General features: G+C 44.1%; 1 protein-coding gene across 1 annotated transcript in view; it reads left to right on the forward strand.

Moving 5' to 3' along the window:
• The first annotated feature begins 5,951 nt into the window (after nucleotides 1-5,951).
• HIF1AN (hypoxia inducible factor 1 subunit alpha inhibitor) overlaps nucleotides 5,952-24,498 on the forward strand; it is a 53,700-nt gene continuing 35,153 nt past the window's right edge. Inside the window, exon 1 of the mRNA XM_089677222.1 lies at nucleotides 5,952-6,228. Coding sequence (XP_089533348.1) covers nucleotides 6,043-6,228 — 186 coding nt within the window. The 5' untranslated portion in view covers nucleotides 5,952-6,042. The remainder of the gene's footprint in view (nucleotides 6,229-24,498) is intronic.

Here is a 24,498-nt window from a genome sequence, read left to right on the forward strand (position 1 = left end):
CTCCTCTGCTCCTTCCCTTGTCTCCCTAACCTTCTATGGAGAAGTCCAAGGAGGATCAAAGAGGAATGCTATGTGTTCCCATCACACCTAAGATGCCCAGCAGCAGTCTCAGAAATATTGGATGTCTACCCAAGGGAAGCTTTTACAGTACCTACAAAACTGTACCTGTACAATTTTGTAGGAAGATTTTTGAATTAATGACAGGATCTTTTTAAAGTGGAATTATACTCATTTCTGTTCCAGCAATGCAACATCTGAAAGCTCCCTCCCTGATGCCGACATCTTCTACTATGCTTCTTCTGGGTCCAGCACCTATTGCCATCTTGATTGGCTGGCCCAGGATGTCCTAATTCCCATGCGTGTGCACAGGTGTTCATTCATCCTGACACCTAGCAAATGCTAGATTTGTACACTGAGCTGCTCATGCACGACTCAGTGTACACTAAAAACAAAAATGCAAATAAAAACCTTCCTTCTCGCAATATTTAGAAAACAGCTACAGTTCTAATTTAAGATAGTAGGAATATGCAATTACTGGCATGGTTTACACCACAAACCACCTCCAGGGATCCTGCATAACACCTGTAAATGTCTTATTCAGTGATTACAATTAAAGGAGAAGTATAGTCAAAGCTCTGGCTATGTCTCCTATGGAGACTAATTCTGCACTTCAGTTGACAGCGGGTTAAAGCCCACTGCTGGGTACCTCCTGCATCCCAAAGGAGAGTTCAAGATTACATTAATACATCGGATTTATATGTCCTAACAATGAGTTCCATTTCCAAAACAAAATAGTCCTTCAGAAACAGTATGGTTTTGCCAATATGATACATGAACATAGTTGGCAACATTTCAACACAATTTTTTTTTTCTTGCTGTGCGTCCAGCAAGCCATTGTGGGTGGAGAATGTAGTTTGTATAGGGGCAGGGCATTCATTTATAATGAGCATGGCTCTACAGGAGGCACATCATTAACATATTGCACAATCTAATTTTATAATTTTGTAAACAGAGGAAGATTTATCATAACAAGTAAGAAAACATGGTCATGTTTATTAGTAAAATTATTTATAGATTTGTTTAGCTGGCTACAACTTTTAGGCTGCCTTCACACTTGAGATGAGCACCTTTGGTTGTATTGTAAGTTTTTTTAGCATTTGGACAGGTTTTATTGTGGATGTCTGAGGCTTCAATTTTTTTTAATTATTGAAGTCAGGGGAAAGCTAATTACTAGGGAAAATGTGCGATATGTGCACTCTCATCCTTTTTTGTGCATGTTTGCATGTTTTGCATGCCTAAAGCTTGTAGCTCAAAAGTAGCTAATGTGCCATTTTGAACTCAAGGCTGCAGAATGATTTTCAGGCATTTTCAGGTGTTTTCATTTCAGTGTTTTTGAGCATTTTTGCATGCATATACAAGCCTATTAGAGGCTTATTTCAAATATTTTACATTAATATTCACGCTTCAGGCATTTTTGTTTTAGCCAATGGAAAGCATGAAGGCAGAAGACCAGTTCCTATAGGCTCAAAAATGCCAAATATGTCTAAAAAACACTGGAAAATGCTCGGTTTGATTGTTTTCATGCATCTATGGGACCAAAGACACCCAAACCAGCCTTAAAAGTAGCTCATGCAGCTTTTGGAGCTTCATAATTTGAATTACAGGCATCTAAGCACTCAGCACTCATATGTGAACAGTCACCTTCATAATACAAGAGATGTTGAGCATTTTTGGAGCTTTGAGCTTCCGTATACAAAATGCCCAGCTGTGAATGGGGTCTTAAAGTGGTTGTAAACCTCAGACATGTAATACGAACAAAGCATATCCTTCTATATTGTGTGCTTATCTCAATCCAGAGCACCAAGTGTTATTTCTATCTGCTGCCTCTTTCCTCTGCTATTAGCATGAATCACTTTTGACAAGTTTTCCTGACACCAAGAGAAAAATGGTGACGGGGAGGGACCCCCAATGGACTGATAGCCCCAGCTCTGTTCCTGTGAGCTGTGTGAAGGGGGTGTGCCCCTTCTCTCCAATCAACTCCCAGAGCTCTCCTCACTGATGTAACTTCAACTTCTCTCCACTTTCAGAGCTGAGAGAGCCTGTGTAAATTCTACACTTTTAATGGATGTAGAGGGGAGACCGCAGTAGATAAACAGGTACAACTTATGTCGGAAGATTTTTTTTAATCCCCGTGTATCACTTGAGGCCAGTCACTTCACTGGGTATATGTGAGGGTTCACAACCACTTTAACCATTTGCCACCCGCCCTATGGCCGAATGGCGGGCGGCAAATGTCATCAGCATTCCGGGTGGACGCCATATGGCATCCTCCCGCACATGCACAGATTGCGCTCCTGCAGAGCGGCGCGATCTGTCACCGGCCATGTACCTCGGACACGGCCGATGACAGATCTGAGTATCGGCCCCGTTGCCGGTACCATGTGACCTGCTGTGACCAATCACAGTTGTATACAATGGATGGCTTCATTCATGCCATCCATTGTATACTAGTGTCTAGCTGTGAATGGTCACAGCTAGTCACATGCACATGTCATTTGATTAGCTGTGGCCAAATCACAGCTAAGCACAAAAAACCCCCCCCAAAAAAACCCTGAATGAATCGATGTCATTCAGGTAAATACTTGCTTATAGCAAAGTAATTCTTTGTTATAAGCAAATTGTGTAAAAAAAAAAAAAAATATTGATCACTTCCCCAAAGTAGTACAATGTTACTATGGTAACATTGTACTACTTTGGTCATAGTGAAATATGAAAAAAGAATCTTAAAAAAAAGAAAAAAAAATTAATAAAAAATAAGAAAAACAAATAAAAAATATATATATATTTTTTTCTTGTTCAAACATTTTATTAAGTTTGAAACATAGGGGGAAAGGCATAGACAATTGGCATTAGACATTGTACAGTCCGTGAAATACAGAGAAAAATGTACACAGCAGACATGTCTTTAAACAAATAGGGAGAGAAAACGTCAAACACAAAGTGCAATGCAAACAAGCTTGTGACTCTAGGCATACAGAGATTATTTTAGGAAAAGGTAACAATGTGCTAAAGAGAGTTCGTTCATTGGGGATAGAGACTCTCCAGAGATACTTAAGGAGTTGGGGAGAGGCCGAGGGGGACCAAGGAAGAGTGGGGGGGGGGGGGGGAGGTGTCAGGAATGACTCCAGGACCAGTGAGAAGGAATATACATAATACGTGAGACCATATATTTTTTTTTCATACTGTCACCAGTCAGTGTCCCTGATCACCACCATGCCAGTTATATGATGACGCTGTACTGCACTGGTGACAATATGTAAAAAAAAATAGTAAAACTAATTTTTTTAATTTTTTAATTTTCCAAAAAATTATGACAAAAAAAATACAACTTCAAAAAACTCGCCATGCCTCTTATGAAGTACGTCGGACTGTCTACTCTGCAAAAAGGGGTAATTTGGGGGATATCTGTGCTGTTCTGACATTCTTGGACCTCAAGAAATTAGATTGGCCATCAGTACTTCAGGATTGATCAATATTCAGATCTATACCATAGTTTGTGAACTCTATAACTTTCCTACAAACTAAATAATACATCCTAATTTGGGTTATTTTCACCAAAGACATGTAGCAGAATACATCTCGGCCTAAATTTATGAAGAACAATTATTTATTTGCAAACTTTTATAACAGAAACAAAGAAAAACTTTTTTTTTTCAAAATTTTTGGTCTTTTTTTGTTAATTTAGCAAAAAATAAAAACCCCAGTGGTGATTAAATACCACCAAAAGAAAGCTCTAGTTGTGTGAAGAAAATGATAAAATTTTAGTTTGGGTACAATGTTGTATGACCGCGCAATTGTCATTCAAAGTGTAAGAGCGCTGAAACCTGAAAACTGGCCTGGGCAGGAAGGTGTAAAATTGCCCGGTATTGAATTGGTTAAAGTGTGGCAACCCGACAGCTCTTGCAGATAATACACTGAAAAACTGTAATTACACTGTAAACACATTTGACGCAAAGTATTTAGAAAACATCATTTGACCATAACCTTCCTGCTAAGTACTGTGACATCTATTGTGGCTGCTAATGAGTTGGTGGTTGTTATATGTGGCAAAAATCCTAGTGAAGAGGCATTACAGTGTGGCGATTTCTGAAAAACTAAAAGCAAAAACTTTGTCTTAGTTTACTTTAAAAAGAACTTCAATAGACAGACACTACTTGGCAACCAGCAACTGTTGAGGTGATAAACAGTTTGGTCAAGTCTATGTAATGTGCAGCGGTCAGCACTATTGAAATGCACAACACAATAAATAGAGTAGCGCGGTCAGCGGAAACTAATGTACAGTCAGGTCCATAAATATTGGGACATCGACACAACTCTAACATTTTTGGCTCTATACACCACCACAATGGATTTGAAATGAAACAAACAAGATGTACTTTAACTGCACACTGTCAGCTTTAATTTGAGGGTATTTACATCCAAATCAGGTGAACGGTGTAGGAATTACAACAGTTTGCATATGTGCCTCCCACTTGTTAAGGGACCAAAAGTAATGGGACAATTGGCTTCTCAGCTGTTCCATGGCCAGGTGTGTGTTATTCCCTCATTATCCCAATTACAATGAGCAGATAAAAGGTCCAGAGTTCATTTCAAGTGTGCTATTTGCATTTGGAATCTGTTGCTGTCAACTCTCAAGATGAGATCCAAAGAGCTGTCACTATCAGTGAAGCAAGCCATCATTAGGCTGAAAAAACAAAACAAACCCATCACAGAGATAGCAAAAACATTAGGCGTGGCCAAAACAACTGTTTGGAACATTCTTAAAAAGAAGGAACGCACCGGTGAGCTCAGCAACACCAAAAGACCCGGAAGACCACGGAAAACAACTGCAATGTTTTCACCCTTCTCTCCTCCATGGCACCGGCATCTCTACTGTGGGCACCAGGCTGTGACAGCTTGAGGCTTCACAGCCTGGTGCCCACTGCGCATGCGCACTTCCTAATTTGTCCGACAGTCTTCTGGGAGCTGTGAAAGTTCCCAGGAGACTGCGAGAGGCAGGAGAGGGCCCAACTTCTGGCTCACTTTGCCTTGGTGAAATGAGCTAGAAGCGAAAGTGGGTACCTGTCAAAAACGACAGGTGTCAAATATGGCATTGGTGGGGGGGCAAATAAGTGGAGCTTCCGCATTTGAGTTGAACCCCGCTTTGTTTACACAGGATCCATTTGATCACAGTGGACTTTAGAAGTCTTATTCCATGATAAGTAGCAGTGGGAATGTTTGATGTGTTTGCATAACAATTGAATAGTAGATGGCATCTCGAGGCTCCCATGTATGGGAGTATTTGAGGTTTAGTAGAGGTTCATGGAGATGTTCTTTATACACTTTGTCTATTTTTGTATAGTTAAAAGAGGTTGTTCATGTATTTTGGTCACTGATGTACTTTTGATATTATTATACAGGATTTATATAGCGCCAACAGTTTTCTCAGCGCTTTACAATATAACGGGAGACAATACAGCAACAATACAGTTCAATACCAGAGGGATAGGAGGGCCCTGCTCCTGGGAGTTTACAATCTAAGATAAATGGTTTGATACTAAAGCCCACCGACTCTGAGTCCATAACTAATCTTTACTGTGCCTGGTTTGAAAAGCTCTTCTGAATGCCCCCAATGATTCCATGGATCCTGGTCACATGAACAGACCTTCCTACTGTATTAGGTGTAAGAGCCCTGTTCTTTATTCTGCCACCTCGATTGATTTCCCCCCATCCCATAACCTCGTATGTATATGTTTTTTCTCAGTTCCTCCCCCAATATTCTATGAACGAATAGACAACAGCAGTAGGGGGCTGAGCAGACAATGGAAAGTCTCAGCTGTACACTTGGAGGCAGTATCCTCAGTCTCCCGCTAGGTGCCGCTGGAGGGCACTGTGTAGTAGGTTGCCGCTCTGGCCAGTCAGCGCTGGTGTCGTTGCTCCTCGTCGGGCCGGGCTGTAGATCGGTGATTGTTGTGCTGGGGCAAGTCTGTGCGCCGCCGGGGGATGGCGGAGGCCGGGGTGTCGGCTGCTGAGGTGGTGGCTGAGACGAGGAGAGCCGGTGGTGGGGAGGCCGAGCTCCGGAGCCCCGGGTGGAATGAGGCTCAGTTACGTTCCTATCAGTTTCAGAGCCGACAGATCCCGCGGTTGCAGCACTCTGACCCCAGAGCGGAAGAGCTCATCGATAACGAGGTGAGGCCCCAGTTCTGGCAGGTGTGGGTTCCGCTGGGCTCTTCTTGTCTCCGGGACCCCGTACTCACCTGCTGTACGGAGTGCCATGGAGAAGTCACGTACTACATGGGGGAGGGGAGGAGGCAGCTGGAGAGTGCTGGGGGGGTCACTCAGGGGTTACCAGCTGGGGAGCGTGGGCAGTGTGGCAGGAGGGTCCACTGGGTGGGCAGAGAGTGGCAGGAGGGTCCAGCGGGTGGGAAGAGAGTGGCAGGAGGGTCCACCGGGTGGGCAGAGCGTGGCAGGAGGGTGCCCTCCGGGTGGGCAGAGCGCGGCAGGTGGGTGCCCTCCGGGTGGGCAGAGCGTGGCAGGTGGGTGCCCTCCGGGTGGGCAGAGCGCGGCGGGTGGGTCGTCTGGGTGGGCAGAGCGCAGCAGGAGAGTCCACCGGGGGGGGGGCAGAGCGCGGCAGCAGGGTCCACCGGGTGGGCAGAGCGCGGCAGCAGGGTCCACCGGGGGGGCAGAGCGCGGCAGGTGGGTGCTCCGGGTGGGCAGAGCGCGGCAGGTGGGTCCTCCGGGTGGGCAGAACGTGGCAGGAGGGTCCTCCGGGTGGACAGTGTGTGGCAGCTGGTTCATTAGGTGGGTAGAGACACCTGGAGAGCAGCAGGTGAGAGACCAGGATGGATGGGCCACTAAGTAGTCGTAGTGCAACATCGAGTGGTCGCAGCACTGAAGGTGGGTCCACGGGGTGGTCATAGCATTGGAGATGGGTCCACGGGGTGGTCATAGCATTGGAGATGGGTCCACGGGGTTGAGAGTGTGGCAGGTGGGCTATTAGGTCGATAGAACAGGGCAGAGTAAAACAGGTGGGCTGCCAGATGCTTGGAGTGTGGCAGGTGAGAGACCAGATAAGTCTGAGCACTGCACACAAGACCTGGTGTGTCCAGCGGGAAGTCATAGCTTGGCAGGTGGGTCCACTGGGTGGGCAGAGTGGAACAGGTAGGCTGCCAGACACTTGGAGCACAGCTGGTAAGAGACCAGGTTGGTGGTAGTGTGACAGGTGGGCCATCAGAATAGAACACAGCAGGTCCTCAAGTTAGGTGGAACGGTGTAGGTGGGCCACTAGGTGGTCAGCATGAGCATGGTGAGTCACCAGATGGTTAGAATGGGGCAAGTGGGCCATTAGGTGGTTGGAGCACGACATGTGGGTAGAATGGAACAGGTGGGCTACCAGATGCCTGGAGCATGTTTATAGGTTGAGTGTTGTGGAGCAGTGACCTGGTGACTATTCTGAGGCCAAAAGTTGACCAATGTTTGTTGTGTAATAAGGTGTAGCCGGGCCAAAAGGGTGCTGCTTATTTAGTATAGCAGTGAAGTCACATGGTGTGTGGGAGTCATCTGATTATGCTCAATAGTTTTTACAGACTTCTGTTCAGTTTATTGGGGCAGTTCTCTAGAGCTGGATCTTTGGTTTCCTTTTATTTACATCGTTTTCTAGAACACTCTGGTACTTGGATTCAGATGCCACAAGTGGATTTTGGTAATGAACTGCTTCTTCAGTCATTGGGCTCAATTTACTAAAGGAATTTGCTTGTGATATGAAAGTCATGTGACCCATTTTTTTCAGAACTATTACATGAGATAAAGAGTCAATTCATCTAAGTATAATATTGAATGTGAAGAAAATACTGCAAACCCCCCCCCCCCCCAAACAAACTCATTAAGGCTACTCTGACATTGATCCATAGCAAAAACTAGCTAAAAATGCAAATGCAGTTTTGCTGCCTTTTTTTTTACTGCATTTGCAGTGTGTTTTACACAGGACATGTAACTCAAAAACACAATGCTGGTGCATTTTGTTTGCATTTTTGCCACATTTTCCATGCATTTTGTTGGGGAGGTTTGTTTTTTGGTGCATTTTTTTTTACTACACCAAAAATGCGGCAAGCAGGATTTTACTACACTCAGCGGACCAGCAGTGGATCACTGTGAAGAGTTCCATAGGATTACATGGTCAGATCAGCGTGAAGAAAGCCTTAAGACCGGTTTCACATACAGTTAGGTCCATATATATTTGGACACAGGCACAATTTTCATACTTTTGGCTCTGTATGCCACCAGAATAAATTAAAAAGAAACAATCCAAATGAATTTGAAGTGCAGACTTTCAGCTTTAATTCAAGGGGTTGGATATGAATATCAAGTACAAATTTTAGGAACTGCAACCATTTTTATACACAGTCCCTCCATTTTCAGGGGCTCAAATGTAATTGGACAAATGAATATAATCATAAATAAAATGTTTAATATTTTGTTGAGAATCCTTTACTGGCAATGACTGCCTGAAGTCTGGAACCCATGGACATTACCAAAGACTGGGTTTAATCCTTTCTGATGCTTTGCCAGGCTCTAACTGCAGCTGTCTTCAGTTGATCTTTGTTTGTGGGTCTTTCTGCCTTTTAGTTTTGCCTTCAGCAAGTGAAATGCATGCTCAATTGGGTTGAGATCAGGTGACTGACTCAGCCATTGCAGAATATTCCACTTCTTTTCCTTCAAAAACTCCCGGGTTGCTTTTGCAGTGTGTTTTGGATCATTCTGTACTGTGAAGGCTGTCCAATCAACTTTGCTGAATCTGGGCTGACAGTATATCTCTAAACACTGAAGAATTCATCTGGCTGCTTCTGTAACATCATCAATAAACACCAATGATCCAGTGTCACTAGAAGCCATACATGCCCATGCCATCACACTGCCTCCACCATATTTTCCAGATGACGTTGTGTGCTTTGGATCATGAGCTGTTCCAAGCCTTCACACTTTTTTCTTCCTGTCTTCCTGGTACAGATTAATCTTAGTTTCACCCGTCCAAAGATTGCTTTTCCAGAACTGGTCTGGCTTTTTTAGATTTTTTTTGGCAAAGTCTATTCTGGCTTTTCTATTCTTCAGGCATATGAATGGTTTGCACCTTGTGGTGAACCCTCTGTATTTGTTCTCGTGAAGTCTTCTCTTGATTGTAGACTTTGACAATGATACGCCCACCTCCTGGAGAGTGTCCTTCACTTGTCTGGATGTTGTGAATGGGTTTTTCTTTACCATAGAGAGTATCCTGCGATCATCCACCACTGTTATCTTCCATGGATGTCCATGCCTTTTTATGTTCCTGAGCTCACCAGTGCGTTTTTTCCTCAGAATGTACCAAACTGTTGATTTGGCCACTCATAATGTTGCTGCTATCTCTCTGATGGATTTGTTTAGTTTTTGAAGCCTTACAATGGCCTATTTCACTTGCATGGACAGCTTCTTTGAATGCATGATGTAGGTTCACAGCAATAGATTCCAAATGCAAATACCACACTTAGAATCAACTCCAGACCTTTTACCTGCTTAATTGATGAAGAAATAACAAAGGAGTAGCCCACACCTGGCCATGAAACAGCTTTTGATTCAATTGTCCAATTACTTTTGGTCCCTTGAAAAAAGGGGGATGGCTGTTCTTAAGAGCTATAATTCCTAAACCCTTTCTCCAATTTGGATGTACATACCGTCAAATTAAACCTGAGAGTGTGCACTTTAGGCCATATCCATTATATAACTATAGCTTGAATATGTTTTGGTAAATACATGAAAAAAAAGCCAAAATTGTGCCTGTGTCCAAATATGTATGGACCTAACTGTATGTGCGGGGCCGGTTTTAGTGCGGTTTTGTTCAGCGATTCACGTGTGAATTTATAAAGTGTAGGACACTTGAAATTATTCCTGAACTGTACTGAAAATCATAAATGACTTTTAAAAAAACACAATGCCGCTGGCCTTCACTTATGTGAACCAGCTCCATAAAAAGGCGATTTGGTACACGTCATGCGAATCGGATAACGTCCTAAACGCATCCAATTCGCGTATATGTGACAAGGAGTGGTAATATAATCCCAAAGGATACAATGTCAAGGGCACATCATATAAAGTACAGCAAGGTCCAGTCTCACTGGATGATATCCATAATGGGATTCCTAGACCTTCAACTGGCTGATGCACTTTGAGGAATTGCTTTTCCTCCGAGGCAAGTCCTCGAAACGCATCAGTAATTGGAGGTCTAGGAATCCCATTATGAATATCATCCAGTGAGACTGGACCCTGCTGTACATAAATGTATGCAATGTAACATTTCACCGGAGGGAGATCGTTCTATGAATGAAAGCATACTGCAATGTTTTCATACTTTCAAAATAATATTTCTGTGCATTTATTTCTTCCTCTGGTGCAATGTTGGCATATAAAAAAAATTGCAAAAAAAACACCAAAAAGAAAGCTAAATTTAATGATAAACATCACAAAATAAACAGGTAACACATTCAGTAAATAATGCATGTTTTTTAGTGAATTGACTACTTTTAATAAATACTGCATGAGTTATTTTAACTCAAAAATTCCTGCAGTATTCATCTGTCTCTTATTGAATTGACCCCATTATCTCAAGTACGGGCAGCTATTTTTCTATTAAACCAGAACTATAGACAAAACTTTTTTTTTTCTCATTTTGGATTGAGTAAGGGAGGCTTATAACCCCTGTCAGTTTTTTTTTGCCATCTGTGCCCCTGTGAGGAAATGTTCCTATATTTCCAGTCCCATAGCCAAAACAGGAAGTGAGAGGAAATCCCTCCAAAATAAGGGGATCCTGGGGTTGCACCAGAACTAGTGTCACCATTGGAAGATTTCCCCTCTATTGCTTTCTGGGGATAACCTAAAATGTTGTATTTTTTTGTGACTCTCCCTAAAGGGGGCACAGACAGCAATAAAAACCTAATAGGTGTTCTAATCCTTTTCCACTTCATCCCAAGCTAAAAAAAAGTGCTGCCTTTATTTATACTTCAATCTGAATATTACAATTTCTTGTTTGTGAACTATGATGTAAATTTTTCAGCACTTTTAATGTATTTCTTAAAGAGAAACTGTGCCCAGATTATTCACAACTATAGCTGTAGTTTAGATAAAATTTTGTTTTGGCTTTGGTTTATTTAACCGCTTTACATCCGCAGTGCATTTATAAATGTTCTTGGACAGGAAGGACGATATCTCAGTCATCAGTGCAGTAATGATCGAAGTATCATTTTGTTGGGCCAGAGATTTTCTACAAAGTTAAAGTAATTCAAGTGCCTAACGAGCTGCCGGAATACTTTTACAGGGGGCCCTTTACCGGGCTCTCCCGTGTGATCAGAGAGGCCGGCGAGGATGCGACTGGAAGTATCCATCTCTAGACACACACTGAGAGGAACAGATGTTGTTCCTCCCACTGTGTGACATCAGAAACTGGAAGCTACGAGGATTTCATAACTTCCTGTTTTGTTTTTTTTTTTGTTTACCAGGCCGTTACCAGCCAGGGAAGCAGACGATCAGACTGATCTTTGTCTGGTTGGCTGCATTGGAGGCCAGAGGAGAGATTTGGGGTAAAAAAATTGAAAGCGCCCCCTTTCTCCCATTCTCATGCACAAATGAGAATGCACACATAGGTCCCGCACGCATATGTAAACAGCAGTCGCACCACACACACAGACCTGCTGTGTAACTCTAAACTGGTAACTTGTAAAGGCTTTTAAAAATCTAACATTGAAGAAGGTCCTGATGGCCACCCACCTCTTTCTGTTTTCTCCTCCATTGACAAAAACCCAGGCATTGCTTTTACATAATGTTACACTTTCTATGAGTTTGGGGGGGGGGGGGGGAAGGAATGACACCCCCAATCACAGAATGTATTGCATATTATGAACACAATGCAAGGATAGTTCTCAATGCAGAAGAGGACAGAAAGGGGACGGGGGCTTTCAAGACCTGCTTCAGTGTTAGACCTAGGGTGGTCCATCCATGCCCTGTTAGAGATTCAGTGCTGTGAAAGGGAGCTGGCTTCACTGGGGAGAAGATTTCTACAGTAGACATCACTCAGGACTACACTTCATTACAAGTAGGATATGTGACTGAAGCTGTAGCCAAACGTCAACTTTAAAGTGGATCTTCTCCCACCCTCTCCCCTTCTCATTTTAAAAACTGGCTTCAATATGTGAGACTACTGTATGTAAACACTTGCACTTACATTTGTCTATGCACTTTTCTGTTTGTTTAGTCTTTTTCACCTAGCCTCTGGTCCTTCTGTGCCCCTTTTCCCCCCATAGCCTATTTTCAATATAGCATCATCGATGGCTGGCTTCCTTCCTTGTTTCCTGTGGCAGCCCACTGATGAAGTCTGCGCTTCTTCTTGCAGTTTTATCACACCCCCCCTTATTTTTAAGAAATTAGTTGTGGATGATTTCACATCTACGCTCAAAGTTGCATGCTGATATGAATTTTTACGAAAGGAGGAAAGAAGTGTTGCTTTGCAGGCTGAAATGAAGACAGACACAGTTTTTGTTTTATCCAGCTGTATTTACTAGTACAACGTATAAGTGAAAGATATACACCAACATGTTGGAAAAAGGATCACCTCCTTGTATCAGTATTTTGTTGAACCACCTTTTGGTTTAATTCCAGCCTTTAGTCTGTTGGCATATGTCTCTACCAACTTTGCACATCTAGACGTTGCAATATTTGCCCGCTCTTCTCTGCAGAACAGTTCAAGTTCATTTAAATTTGATGGTGACTGTTTGTGGGCTGCAATCATTCCACAGATTTTCAGTGGGGTTTAAGCCTGGTCTCTGACTAGTGCCAGGACATTCACCTTTTTCTCCATTAACCACTCATTTTTGCTGTGTGCTTTGTCATTGTGATTTTGGAAGGTAAACCATGCTTTACTGTAGGAATGGTGATGTTTGGATGGTGAGATGTATTGGATTTCCACCACACATATTGTTTAGTGTTGAAGCCAGATAATTTAATTTTAGTCTCATCTGACTACAACACTTTTTTCCATGTGGCCTCAGAATCTTCAAGGTGCGTTTTGGCAAAGGTCAGTGGTGACTGCATGTGGCCTTTCTTGAGTGACCTTTTTTCTTGTAACCCTCCTGCAACTGCTTCAATGTTTGCTGTAGGCCTCTTGGTAGCTTCTCTGAACAGTTTTCTCCTGGCTCTTTCATCCAGTTCGGAGTGACGTTCTTGTCCAGGGAGGGTCTGCGTTGTACCAAATACCTTCCACTTCTTAATAATAGACTTCACTGTACCTCTAGGCATTGCTAAAGCCTTTGAAATTTTTTTGTATTTATCTCCTGGCTTGTCCACAACTTTATCCTGGAGATCTTTTGACAGTGCCTTGCCACCCATAGTGGATTTGTCACGAACCTGTGGTAGTGAGCCCTTGTAGACCGCCAACTCGGGGTTCCCCAGGACGCGGAGTCTAAGCCCCAGTCTGCTTCTTCACCAGAGTCCCTGATGGTGGGGATGGACTTGCAGCAAGCTGGAACCAGGTCAGGCCCCCAGGTACGCCCAGATGAGGATGTGGAGACCAATCACGTGAGCAGAGTGTAGTCCAGGAGACAACAGAGAAGCCGGTAGACAAGCTGAGGTCAGGACTGGTGGAGATCAGCACAGTCAGTGGATGAAGCCAGGGTCGGTGCACAGGTAGTCAGATACAGGATACAAGTTCTTAGAGAACTAATAAGTTGCTTAGGCAAAGTGGGCTAGAATGAGCATGTCTTATATAGACAAGCAAACTAGGAGGCGGGCCAGGAAGTGATGGAAGGGAAGGAATTAAAACCCAGAGAATAGCAGACGACGCCCATAGGTGAGCACAGACAAACCACACATGTGAAAGGAATCAGGCACAGCACTGCAGCAAGGAGATAAGAATACACAAACATGACACTGCAGGCTAACTTGTGACAGAATTGTTTGCTTCAGTTGCACTATCAGGGACTGAAATGCTCCAGGAGAGCTCTTTTAGCTGAGCCAATCAAAATGACCAAAGCTGATCACAGTTGAAAGTCAAATGGCTTTTTTGCCATTGAGAAGGTGGTTAGCTACACCTGATGGGCTGACTAAAAAAAGAGAAGAAATCTCTGCCAGAAAAAGTGTGTGGTATGCCCACCATTAGAATATACCTCCCTGCATCCACCCACTTCTAATGGTGGGCACACATGAAATGTTCATGGGCTGAACAAAAAAAAAAGAACGTAATAGATTCTTCTATTCACATCGATCGATGTGGATGAAGAAATCTCTGCCAACACAAAATGTTAAAAATATATGCCAAAGCACAGGGGCTATCCACCCACTGGCCACCCAAGGCCCCCATGCTTGGGCATATATGCTCTTTTTTTTTCACTGTGGATGAAAAATCGTCCAACAGCGCTGCACACAATTATGTATATTCTGAGAGCAAGACCTTTTTGCTCTCAGAATAAACAGATCGATGCTGCAGCTCAATGGCATTTTGGCAATGAAAACAGCAGTAGTTAACAATAAAACAGTAACTCAATAAAACAACTTTTTTTATTGAAATATGTGCCTAAAAATATTATAAAATATATATGCCGAAGCATAGGGGCCATCCACCCACTGGCCACCCCAGGACCCCATTCTATGGCATATATGCTCTTTTTTTTTTTTTTTTAACCACTTGCCTACCAGGCACTTATACCCCCTTATTTACCAGGCCAATTTTCAGCTTTCAGCGCTGCCGCACTTTGATTGACAATTGCGCGGTCATGCAACATTGTACCCATATGAAATTTTGATCATTTTTTTCTCACAAATAGAGCTTTCTTTTGGTGGTATTTAATCGCCACTGGGCACTTTACTTTTTGCGCTATAAATAAAAAAATTGGAAAAAATTTGAAAAAAAAAAAAAAGTTTCTTGGTTTCTATTATAAAATTTTTCAAACAGGTAATTTTTCTCCTTCACTGATGTGCGTTGATGAGGCAGCACTGATGGGCACTGATAGGCGGCACTGATGGGCACTGATAGGCAGCACTAAAGGGCACTGATAGGCAGTACTAATGAGGTGTCACGGATAGGCGGCACCAATATGCAGCACTGATAGGTGACACTGATGATGGGTACTGATAGACGGCACTGACTGGCATCACTGCTGGGCACTGACTGGCACAACCGCTGGGCACTGGTGGGCGGCACTGGTGGGCGGCACTGGTGGGCAGCACTGGTGGGTGGGCACAGGTGGGTGGCACTGGTGGGCACAGGTGGGTGGGCACAGGTGGGTGGCACTGCTGGGCACAGGTAGGTGGCACTTCTGGGCACAGGTGTGTGACACTGCAGAGTGGCACAGGTGGGTGCACTGCTGGGCACAGGTGGGTGCACTGCTGGGCACAGGTGGGCGGAGCTAGTGGGCGCACTGCTGGGCACAGGTGGGCGGAACTTGCGGGTGGCACTGCTGGGCACCGATCATCAGGGCACTGATCATCAGTGCCCTGATGATCGGTGCCGATCCCCGCTCTGACAAATGCCGGTTCTCGGCAGTACTTTCCTCACGATCTGACAGCGTGAGGAAAGTGCAGCCGAGAACCGGCACTTGCATTTCCCTGTGATCAGCGTGTCATTGGACACCGCTGATCACGTGGTAAAAGGCTGCTGTGATTGGCCTTTTACCACATCACGTGATCAGCTGTGTCCGTAGGACGCAGCGATCACGGAGATCGCCGGGTGCGCGCCCCCTGGGGCGCGCAGTAGAGCGCATTCTGGGAGGACGTCATATGACGTCCACTCAGAACTGGCCGGCCGCAGTGTAGCCATCATTCGGCTATCTGCGGTCGGCTACTAGTTAACTGCGGATGAAACATCTCATCCAGCAGCGCTGCACACACTTATGTATATTCTGAGAGCAAGACCCCCCCCCCCCGTTGCTGTCAGAATAAACAGATTGGGGCTGCAGCTGAATGGTTTTTCTGCAAAGCAAATAATGGTTAACAATAAAACAAAGTAACAATAGAACATTAACTTAATAAACCACAAAGTGAATAGTGTTCCTGTAAAGCAAGAGGTTACATTAAAACAAAGTAACAATAGAACAACTCAACTCAATAAAACCCGATAAAAACTATTTTTTTTGTAAAATTTAAAAAAAAATGTTTTAACTTTATTTTTTCATACTTTTTTTTGTAACAGCATCTGAGTTTCTGGCCTCTCAAAATGTGATGGACAGTTTCCTGACTATCTAACATCTTTGGAGAACCTTTGTGAGAATGGTGAATATGTGCCCTGAACTGTGCCATGCTGTACCCTATACTAATACTTCACTAGTGTATAGTAGCGACGGAAGCAGTTCTTGAGGCAGAGACCAGGTTGGCCAGGACAGGAGGGACAAAAAGCGGGTGTCGCATCTTATTCCTTCTCTGCTACAGACATGACATCTTCTTTGGGGTGACCTTTGGAATGGGGTACTGCATCTAGATTTAAGGATTGGGCCACAGCACCTTCTGGATACAAAAGGGCCGGGATGATCACCTGAAATTTCAGGAAGGATTCACTTTTTTCCAGTTGCTTTGTAAATTACAAAAGCATTATACATTGCCAATTAAAATAGACACCTGTATTTACAAATACAGGCACAGCTCTGCATCTCAATTTGCTGTAGGAGATTGGCAGAATCCCAGCCAAAGTCACTGTCTGAGACCTGCTGACATACACCTCCTACAACGAATGACAGCGGTGGTTAGCGGACGGGCGCGTGCATGTGCGCTCTAAACCCGGAAGGCCAAAAGCGACATACGGCATACAGGTATGTCACTTTCCCTGCAGCTACCACCCGTCTGCAGTACATTGTGGGCGGTCGGGAAGCAGTTAAAGGGGGGTGTTTTTTTTTCTATACCCACTGTACATATTGAACAAGCAGTAAAAGCACACATCCATCTTTTTAGCTGTAGGCCTCTGCGCCCAATAAAGGATGTGAACTGAGATATTTTCGGATGGCTGGTTCATAGAAACAGTGTACAAAGGTGATCGCTGTGCTAACCAATCACAGTGATCACAAATATAAACCATGTAGTGTTTACATTGGTAAGCACACCCCTTTCTTTTACAACAGAGTAAGGAGGAACTAAGGAATGACTCATTCAGTCACAAGTTCCAGATCAGCAACAGCAATTGTGCAGTTGTTTCTAATCCCTTCACTGTTCCTCCTCTCCTGTATTACTAGTCTCCTTGCTGTTTCTACCATGACCTGTATATTAAACCCCTCATCTTCCTTATCCTGCATTTCAGTACTTTAATCCGTTCATCTCCATTCTCCCACTATATATACTAAAGAAATCTCTGTGCCTCAAATATTAAAAAATGAATTTGGGTACAGTGTTTGCATGAAAAGTGTAAGGCCGCTTTTCACATGGGGTGGATTCTGTACTGATCAAAAGGGAATCTGTGAGCTGATCGTGTTTAGTTCTGTACACTGCCTTCAGCAATACAGAATGGAAACTAAGGGGCAAGTATAGGCCATACAGATAATTTCCACAAAAATTGCCACTTTTATTAGGGCCTCTCTGATTGGGCTTTAGGCTTGTGTCCGTGTTATCAGTGTGGGATGCTTGTGAGGTTATTCAGAAATCATTGATAGATGCATTTGACTTTCATCAGACCTGCATTTGACCTGCTTCAAAAGGTTTTTGCATTTTCCTAGACTTTCATGGTAATGTAAACCCATTTGTAACAAAGAAATCCCATTGGCACAGGTCGCAATGTACGGGCTATTTACAGTGCATTCCTGCATCAGAATAAACATAAATGCTCCCCCTTTTAACTCCTTGGTGTTGGCACCTCCTGGCCCTTTAAGTGGTTTGTAAAGACGGGGCAGGCTCTAGGGTCATGTGACCGCCATGATTGGCTGTCACGGCGGTCACATGATTGGAAAGCTCCCGTCTGTGAATGTGTCTGTGAATGTGTGTTCTCGGCATATCCTTTGTTTACAAAGGCCCATATTTGCGTGCGCTTGGCGCCAAGTGGTTAAAGTCTAAAAAATATACAGTATATAGGCGTGTTTATGACAGATAAGCTGGAAAGTAAATGCATCATCTCCAAATTCATTAAACAGTGACCACCTTCTCTTCTGCATCTGCTACTGATTACCTCACTCCTATCTCACTCTGATATGGCCACTTCTGTCTACATCAACTCACTCACATCCTCCCTGAGCCCAGCTTTTCCTGCAAATATTCAATAGAAAATATGCCAGTGTATGGCTAGCTTTACTTGCCATCAGCTGTAAAGGGCTGTGTACAGTTGGCACTATAGACAGAGCACTATGTTGAAAAGGCAAAGGCACAAACTGAAACCGTTACTAATGCGCCTGTTTTTGTATATGTACATGGAAAGCCTTCTTTACTCATGACATATGCAGCCTGCTTATTTGCATATTAGTGCTGCACACTGCTGTGCCCAGCTAATTCACCAATATCTCACAAGTCCATCAGAAGACTGGGTCTGTCTGACTGAAAATAATAGATTGTCTGCAGTCTTTAATGCAGGGGTAGGCAACGTTTCAGAGGTTGAGATCTACCTGGACAACATGGAGGAAATTGATGTGGGGGGTGGCTAAGCAGCGCTTTTTTAAAAGAAAAAACAAGTAAGTTCCCAATAAAAAGATGTCATGAAGAACAGTAGTGTCCTGTGCCCCCTGCCCCCTACACATCACCCTCCCACTGTAGTGCCCTCTGCCCCCCATAGCAGTGTTGTTTGCCCCCTTCACATCACCCTCCTATTGTAGTGTCCTGCAGCCCCCCCACCTCCCCCATATGTGTCCCCTGCCCCTTTCACATCACCCTCTCACTGTAGTGTCCTCTGTCTGTTCCCCCCCCCCTCTGTCTTCTGCCCCCTTCACATCACCCCCCGGTAGTGCCCTCTGCCCCTCATAGCAGTGTTGTTTGCCCCCTTCACATCACCCTCCCATTGTAGTGTCCTGTAGCCCCACCCCCCCATATAAGTGTCCCCTGCCCCTTTCACATCACCCTCCCACTGTAGTGTCCCCTGTGAACAGCAGAGGCTGGGGGGAAGCAGAGCCGTGCTCATAATCTACCAGTAGGTTGCCCACAGTCTTCCGAGGTAGATCGCGATCAATGGCTTGCTGACCCTGCTTTAATGACATGAAGCAATCTATCTGGTTGTCAAGAACTTGTGGTCTTAGTTACCGTATTTGCCGGCGTATAAGACGACTGGGCGTATAAGACGACCCCCCTACTTTTCCTGCTAAAATGTAGTGTTTGGGCTATACTCGCCGTATAAGACTACCCCTCTTCCAATGCACACCAGTGGGAGGAATAGTGCCCCATCATTGATGTCAGTGGGAGGAATAGTGCCCCATCATTAGTATTAGTGGCAGGAATAGTGCCCCATCATTGGTATCAGTGGGAGGAATAGTGCACCATCATTGGTATCAGTGGGAGGAATAGTGCCCCATCATTGGTGTCAGTGGAGGAATAGTGCTCCATCATTGGTGTCAGTGGGAGGAATAGTGCCCCATCATTGGTGTCAGTGGAGGAATAGTGCTCCATCATTGGTGTCAGTGGGAGGAATAGTGCTCCATCATTGGTGTCAGTGGGAGGAATAGTGCTCCATCATTGGTGTCAGTGGGAGGAATAGTGCCCCATCATTGGTATCAGTGGGAGGAATAGTGCCCCATCATTGGTATCAGTGGGAGGAATAGTGCCCCATCATTGGTATCAGTGGGAGGAATAGTGCCCCATCATTGGTATCAGTGGGAGGAATAGTGCCCCATCATTGGTATCAGTGGGGGGAATAGGTGCCCCATCATTGGTATCAGTGGCAGGAATGGTGCCCCATCATTGGTATCAGTGGCAGGAATAGTGCCCCATCATTGGTGTCAGTGGGAGGAATGGTGTCCCATCATTGGTGTCAGTGAGGGGTGGAATAGTGCCCCATCATTGGTGTCAGTGGGGGGTGGAATAGTGCCCCATCATTGGTGTCAGTGGGGGGTGGAATAGTGCCCCATCGTTGGTGTCAGTGGGGGGGGGAATAGTGCCCCATCGTTGGTGTCAGTGGGGGGGAGGAATAGTGCCCCATCATTGGTGTCAGTGGGGGGGAGGAATAGTGCCCCATCGTTGGTGTCAGTGGGAGGAATAGTGCCCCATCATTGGTATCAGTGACACCAATGATGGGGCACTATTCCTCCCACTGAGACTTGCTGACCTTGTTCTCGTATGGTGCTGCTGCAGCCAGCATATGTGGTTGCAGCAGCACCTCTACACAGAACACTTACCTGCTGCTCCGGCACTCAATTTTCGCGGGGCCGCTCGGCTCCGCCCCCTCGCCGGTGATTGGCCGCCTGTGTGCCTTTCCTGAGCTACAGTTCTGGCGGCCAATCACCGGTGAGGAGGCGGAGCCAAGCAGCCGCACGAACATCCAGTGGCCGAACTGAAGGAGACGCCGCGCTTCCTGGACCGGATCGTCGTGGGACTGGATCCAGGTAAGAGACATCAGCTCCTGCAAACCCCTGTACTTAATGCCGCAGCCCCCCTAAACATGTGTACCGGCGTATAAGACGACCCCCGACTTTTGAGAAGATTTTCAAGGGTCAAAAAGTCGTCTTATACGCCGGCAAATACGGTATTTAGAAAGAAAAGTTGATTTTATTATCAGAATAATAATGTGTTTCTTTTAAGCTGGCAAATGCCTTATTGGTTAAGTATAAATTTTAGAGCTGGTTCACACCAGATGCAGTCCAGTGCATTTTTATTCTGCATCAAAAACACACGCACAGTGTTTTCCATGTATTCCAATGGCCCTAGTGCACACCAGCGCAGTGCATTCCAGTGCAGTCAACAAAAGTAGGACATGCTGTATTTTTTTTCTATATGGAATATGGCAAAATGTCAAAAATGCACCGGAACGCACATGTCCTGAATTGAAATGAAGAAAAAGAGGGGGGAATGGATCAAAAAGGCACTGGAACAGAGAAATTGTGGTGTGAATCGAACCTTGATTTTTTTATTTTTTTTTTTATTTAAGAGTACAAAACTTCCTATAAATTCATGTTTGTTGAACTTTTCAACACCTCTATCCAGTCTATACAATGAATGAAAGAATGTATTAACATACACCTATTTATAGCTTTATTGTACCATGTAGCACTTTAAGGTAGGGAGATGAAATGTGCAGTCGTGTTTAAAATGTAAACCAATGCCAGGGTTTTACCCCTGTAGAGTTTTTTTAACAAAGGAAAAAAAGTCAAAATCCATGCTTCATCAATATGCCCGTGCTCATTAGTAGGCAACACATTAGGAGAGATCACAGCACTGTCACTCATAATTAGCTCTAATGCACTACCTGACTAAGGTCTTATGCAAGTTACCAGTTCTGCATCACTATGGACTGATTGCAACCTCCCCACTGCATGATGACAACAGTCTGCTCTAATCATTGATCTTTGGCAAATTCAATTGTTCTTAATCATTTGCAGTTTAATGACTGCTGGGCACAATTTAATTCCTTCATGTTCTGTTTTAGTTGCCAATGATGTTTCTGAGACATGCATACATAGCAGTGGTCTATGTTGTTACACTACTCATAAAATGCATTGAATGATGTTGCAGTCAAATGAAGATATTCCATTTATAGCAGTAGTGTATACATTCAGCTCACTAGCGTCAAAGAGCATGAGATCTGTAAGCAGTAAGAGATGCTAAGGAATGAAGAATAGAACAGCGAAGGGGAGCAAAAAGAGTTGGGATACTCGGGTTGGAATCTTGGAGGCAGATTGCACTATATGTCAAGATATGCATCACTGCTTCACAAGGCTCCAGACCAGGGGTGGACTGACCATTTGGAAACTCGGGCACTGACCATGGGCCCGGGGTCAGTAGGGGGCCCCATGAGATGCCCCTGGTACCTTTTTCATAGGCTTTTTTGAGTTTGGGCAAGGACACAGGGGCCCCATGATCAACTATTGCCCGGGGGCCCCATGAGTTGTCAGTCCGCCCCTGGTCCAGACCTGCACTTTGCAGATGACAGATCTGTCAATGTGTGCAGCTGTAGCCCACACATCCATAAAGAGTCAGTCTGACAGACGTTCTGCAGCTTGCAAGCAGAAATTCATCCTCCCACATGCCGCACTCTTTGCTAATGTTGGCTGTGCACTAGTAGATTTCCAAAGGAACATTTTTATGAATATTCGTACGAACATTCGTAGTGTATATTCAATGACTGGACAAATGATGTTTAATACTTCAATATTTTGTTTGCGTTTTAACATTCGAGTTTGGAATACATTTAAATTCCTGAACAAAAACTACATAGATTGTGAGAAATTTGTTCAGTGATAAGAAAATTAGAAGGAGCAGGATGGAAAACAAATGTCAATTTGACCCCAATAACAATTAGAAAATCAAACAAATGTCTATAAAATGAAGAATTTCAAATGAAATTCAACTAGTGTATAGCCAGCAGTTCCAGGAGCCACAGTATTATTTGGAATTGTTGTCTGAAATAGCATTCTTGCATATTCACTCTTAAAGTGGTTGTGAAGGCTCAAAGGTTTTTTACCTTCAAGCATTCTATGCATGAAGGCAAAAAACATTCTGTCTGCAGCAGCCCTCCCAGCCCCGCAATACTTGTCTGAGCCCCATGGTGATCCAGCGATGAGCACGAGAACCTTGGCTCTCCGGGGACTCTCCCTCCTCATTGACTGAGACAGCAGTGGGAGCCAGTAAGGAGAGAGGGGGCGGACCCGAGTCATGGCTTTGTGTGTTAATTAACACGCAGAGCAGCAGCCCGAAAGCAAGCCTGTTTGGGTGCCCCCATAGCAACCTGCTTGCTCTGGGGGCCCTCAGCAGGAGGGAGGAGCCCAGGAGTGCTGGTGGTGGACCTGAGAATAAGAGGATTGGGGCTGCTCTGGAAAAAAAACACTGCACAGAGCCGGTAAGTATGACATGTTTGTTATTTTAAAAAATTCTACCTTTAATATCACTTTAAGTGCTTCTTGTTAGACAGGGCTATGGAGAATCCATCTGTGTGTTTTTCAGGTTCTCCTGTGGCTTTTTTGCCTGGGAGAAGCAATGGAAAATGGTTACTACCCAAGCACTGCCATTCCAACCAGCAGAGCTCTTTAGCTTTATCTGCCAGTAGCCACAGGGTAGCGTTTGAATCCTTCATGGAGTGGTGATCTTTTGCAATACGGTGCAGGCATGGTTACCAGGGTTTGATCTAATTGACATTTTAGAAGCTATTTAAACAATCTGGCTGTTGACCGTACTCTCCGCTCCTCACACGACCACCTGCTCTCTAGCTCCATTGTCTCCTCCTCCCATGCTTGTCTCCAGTACTTCTCCAGAGCTTCCCCCATCCTCTGGAACTCTCTATACCAATTTATCAGACTATCGCCTAATCTGCTCACTTTTAGGTGATCTCAGCTAATAATGAAATCTTCTACTCCTCCTACCAGTCCATCCCCCACAGTTACTACCTTTTGTACCACTAACCCCCTCCATCTTAGATTGTAAGCTCCAAGTAGCAGGGCCCTCCTAACCCTCTTGTATTGAACTGTATTGTTGCTGTATTGTCTCCCGTTATATTGTAAAGCGCTGAGTAAACTGTTGGCGATATATAAATCCTGTATAATAATAATAATATTGACCATGCCTGGTCTGTAGCACACATCACTGGCTCAGTAAAGGAGCCGGACTCTGCCTGCCATTTTGGTATACTACAGAAGCCTAAAAAGAGGGTGGGGTAAGACTGCATCTGAGGTGTTCTATTTAGATATTAGTTAATGGGAGATTATGGAAGGGGTGTTTTCTAAAACCTTGGCTATTCTATCCTAAATTTGGATAGATTTGTTTGAACAGTCTGATTTACTTTGATTTCACTCATTTTTTAGAATGGCTTTTCCAGGAGTATAAAAAGTGTTTTACCAGTGGTAGTAATTCACACTGCACCTAAGGTAACAAGGGATAAGTGCAACTTTCCCCATATAGGTAGGTACTGTAAGAATTGTATTCTGACATGGAATACATCAGGGATTGGGGTAAAAGAGCTTTGGCCATACTTCTCTTTTAATAACATTATTTTTTTTAACAGAAGTGTTTTTCTCAATAAAAAAACATAACATCTGTATTATTACAAATAGTGAAGCACACGAGACACTGATCAGCATTAATCAAAAAGGAAGACCTCTGAACATACAGGGATATCCGACCGAATATTCCACAATGCATAAGACCGGAGTTAGTTAGAGTACTCCATATAAAAGGCAGAAGGGTAGCATGTCAATAATGTCATCATCACCAGTATGCATAAAAGGCATTGTAGTGATTGTTTTTTCTTTTTCCACCTGCTGTCAGTGTTATGATATTTGAAAGACAAGTCTTTATTTTTTTTATATATTATTTATTTAGTGGTTTTATGAGGCCTCCAGTAGTGAT

This window comes from Staurois parvus, unplaced genomic scaffold (assembly GCF_062004578.1).
Source record: "Staurois parvus isolate SC_StPar_1 unplaced genomic scaffold, SC_StPar_1.0 ptg000182l, whole genome shotgun sequence".
NCBI classification, from domain to species: Eukaryota; Metazoa; Chordata; class Amphibia; order Anura; family Ranidae; genus Staurois; species Staurois parvus.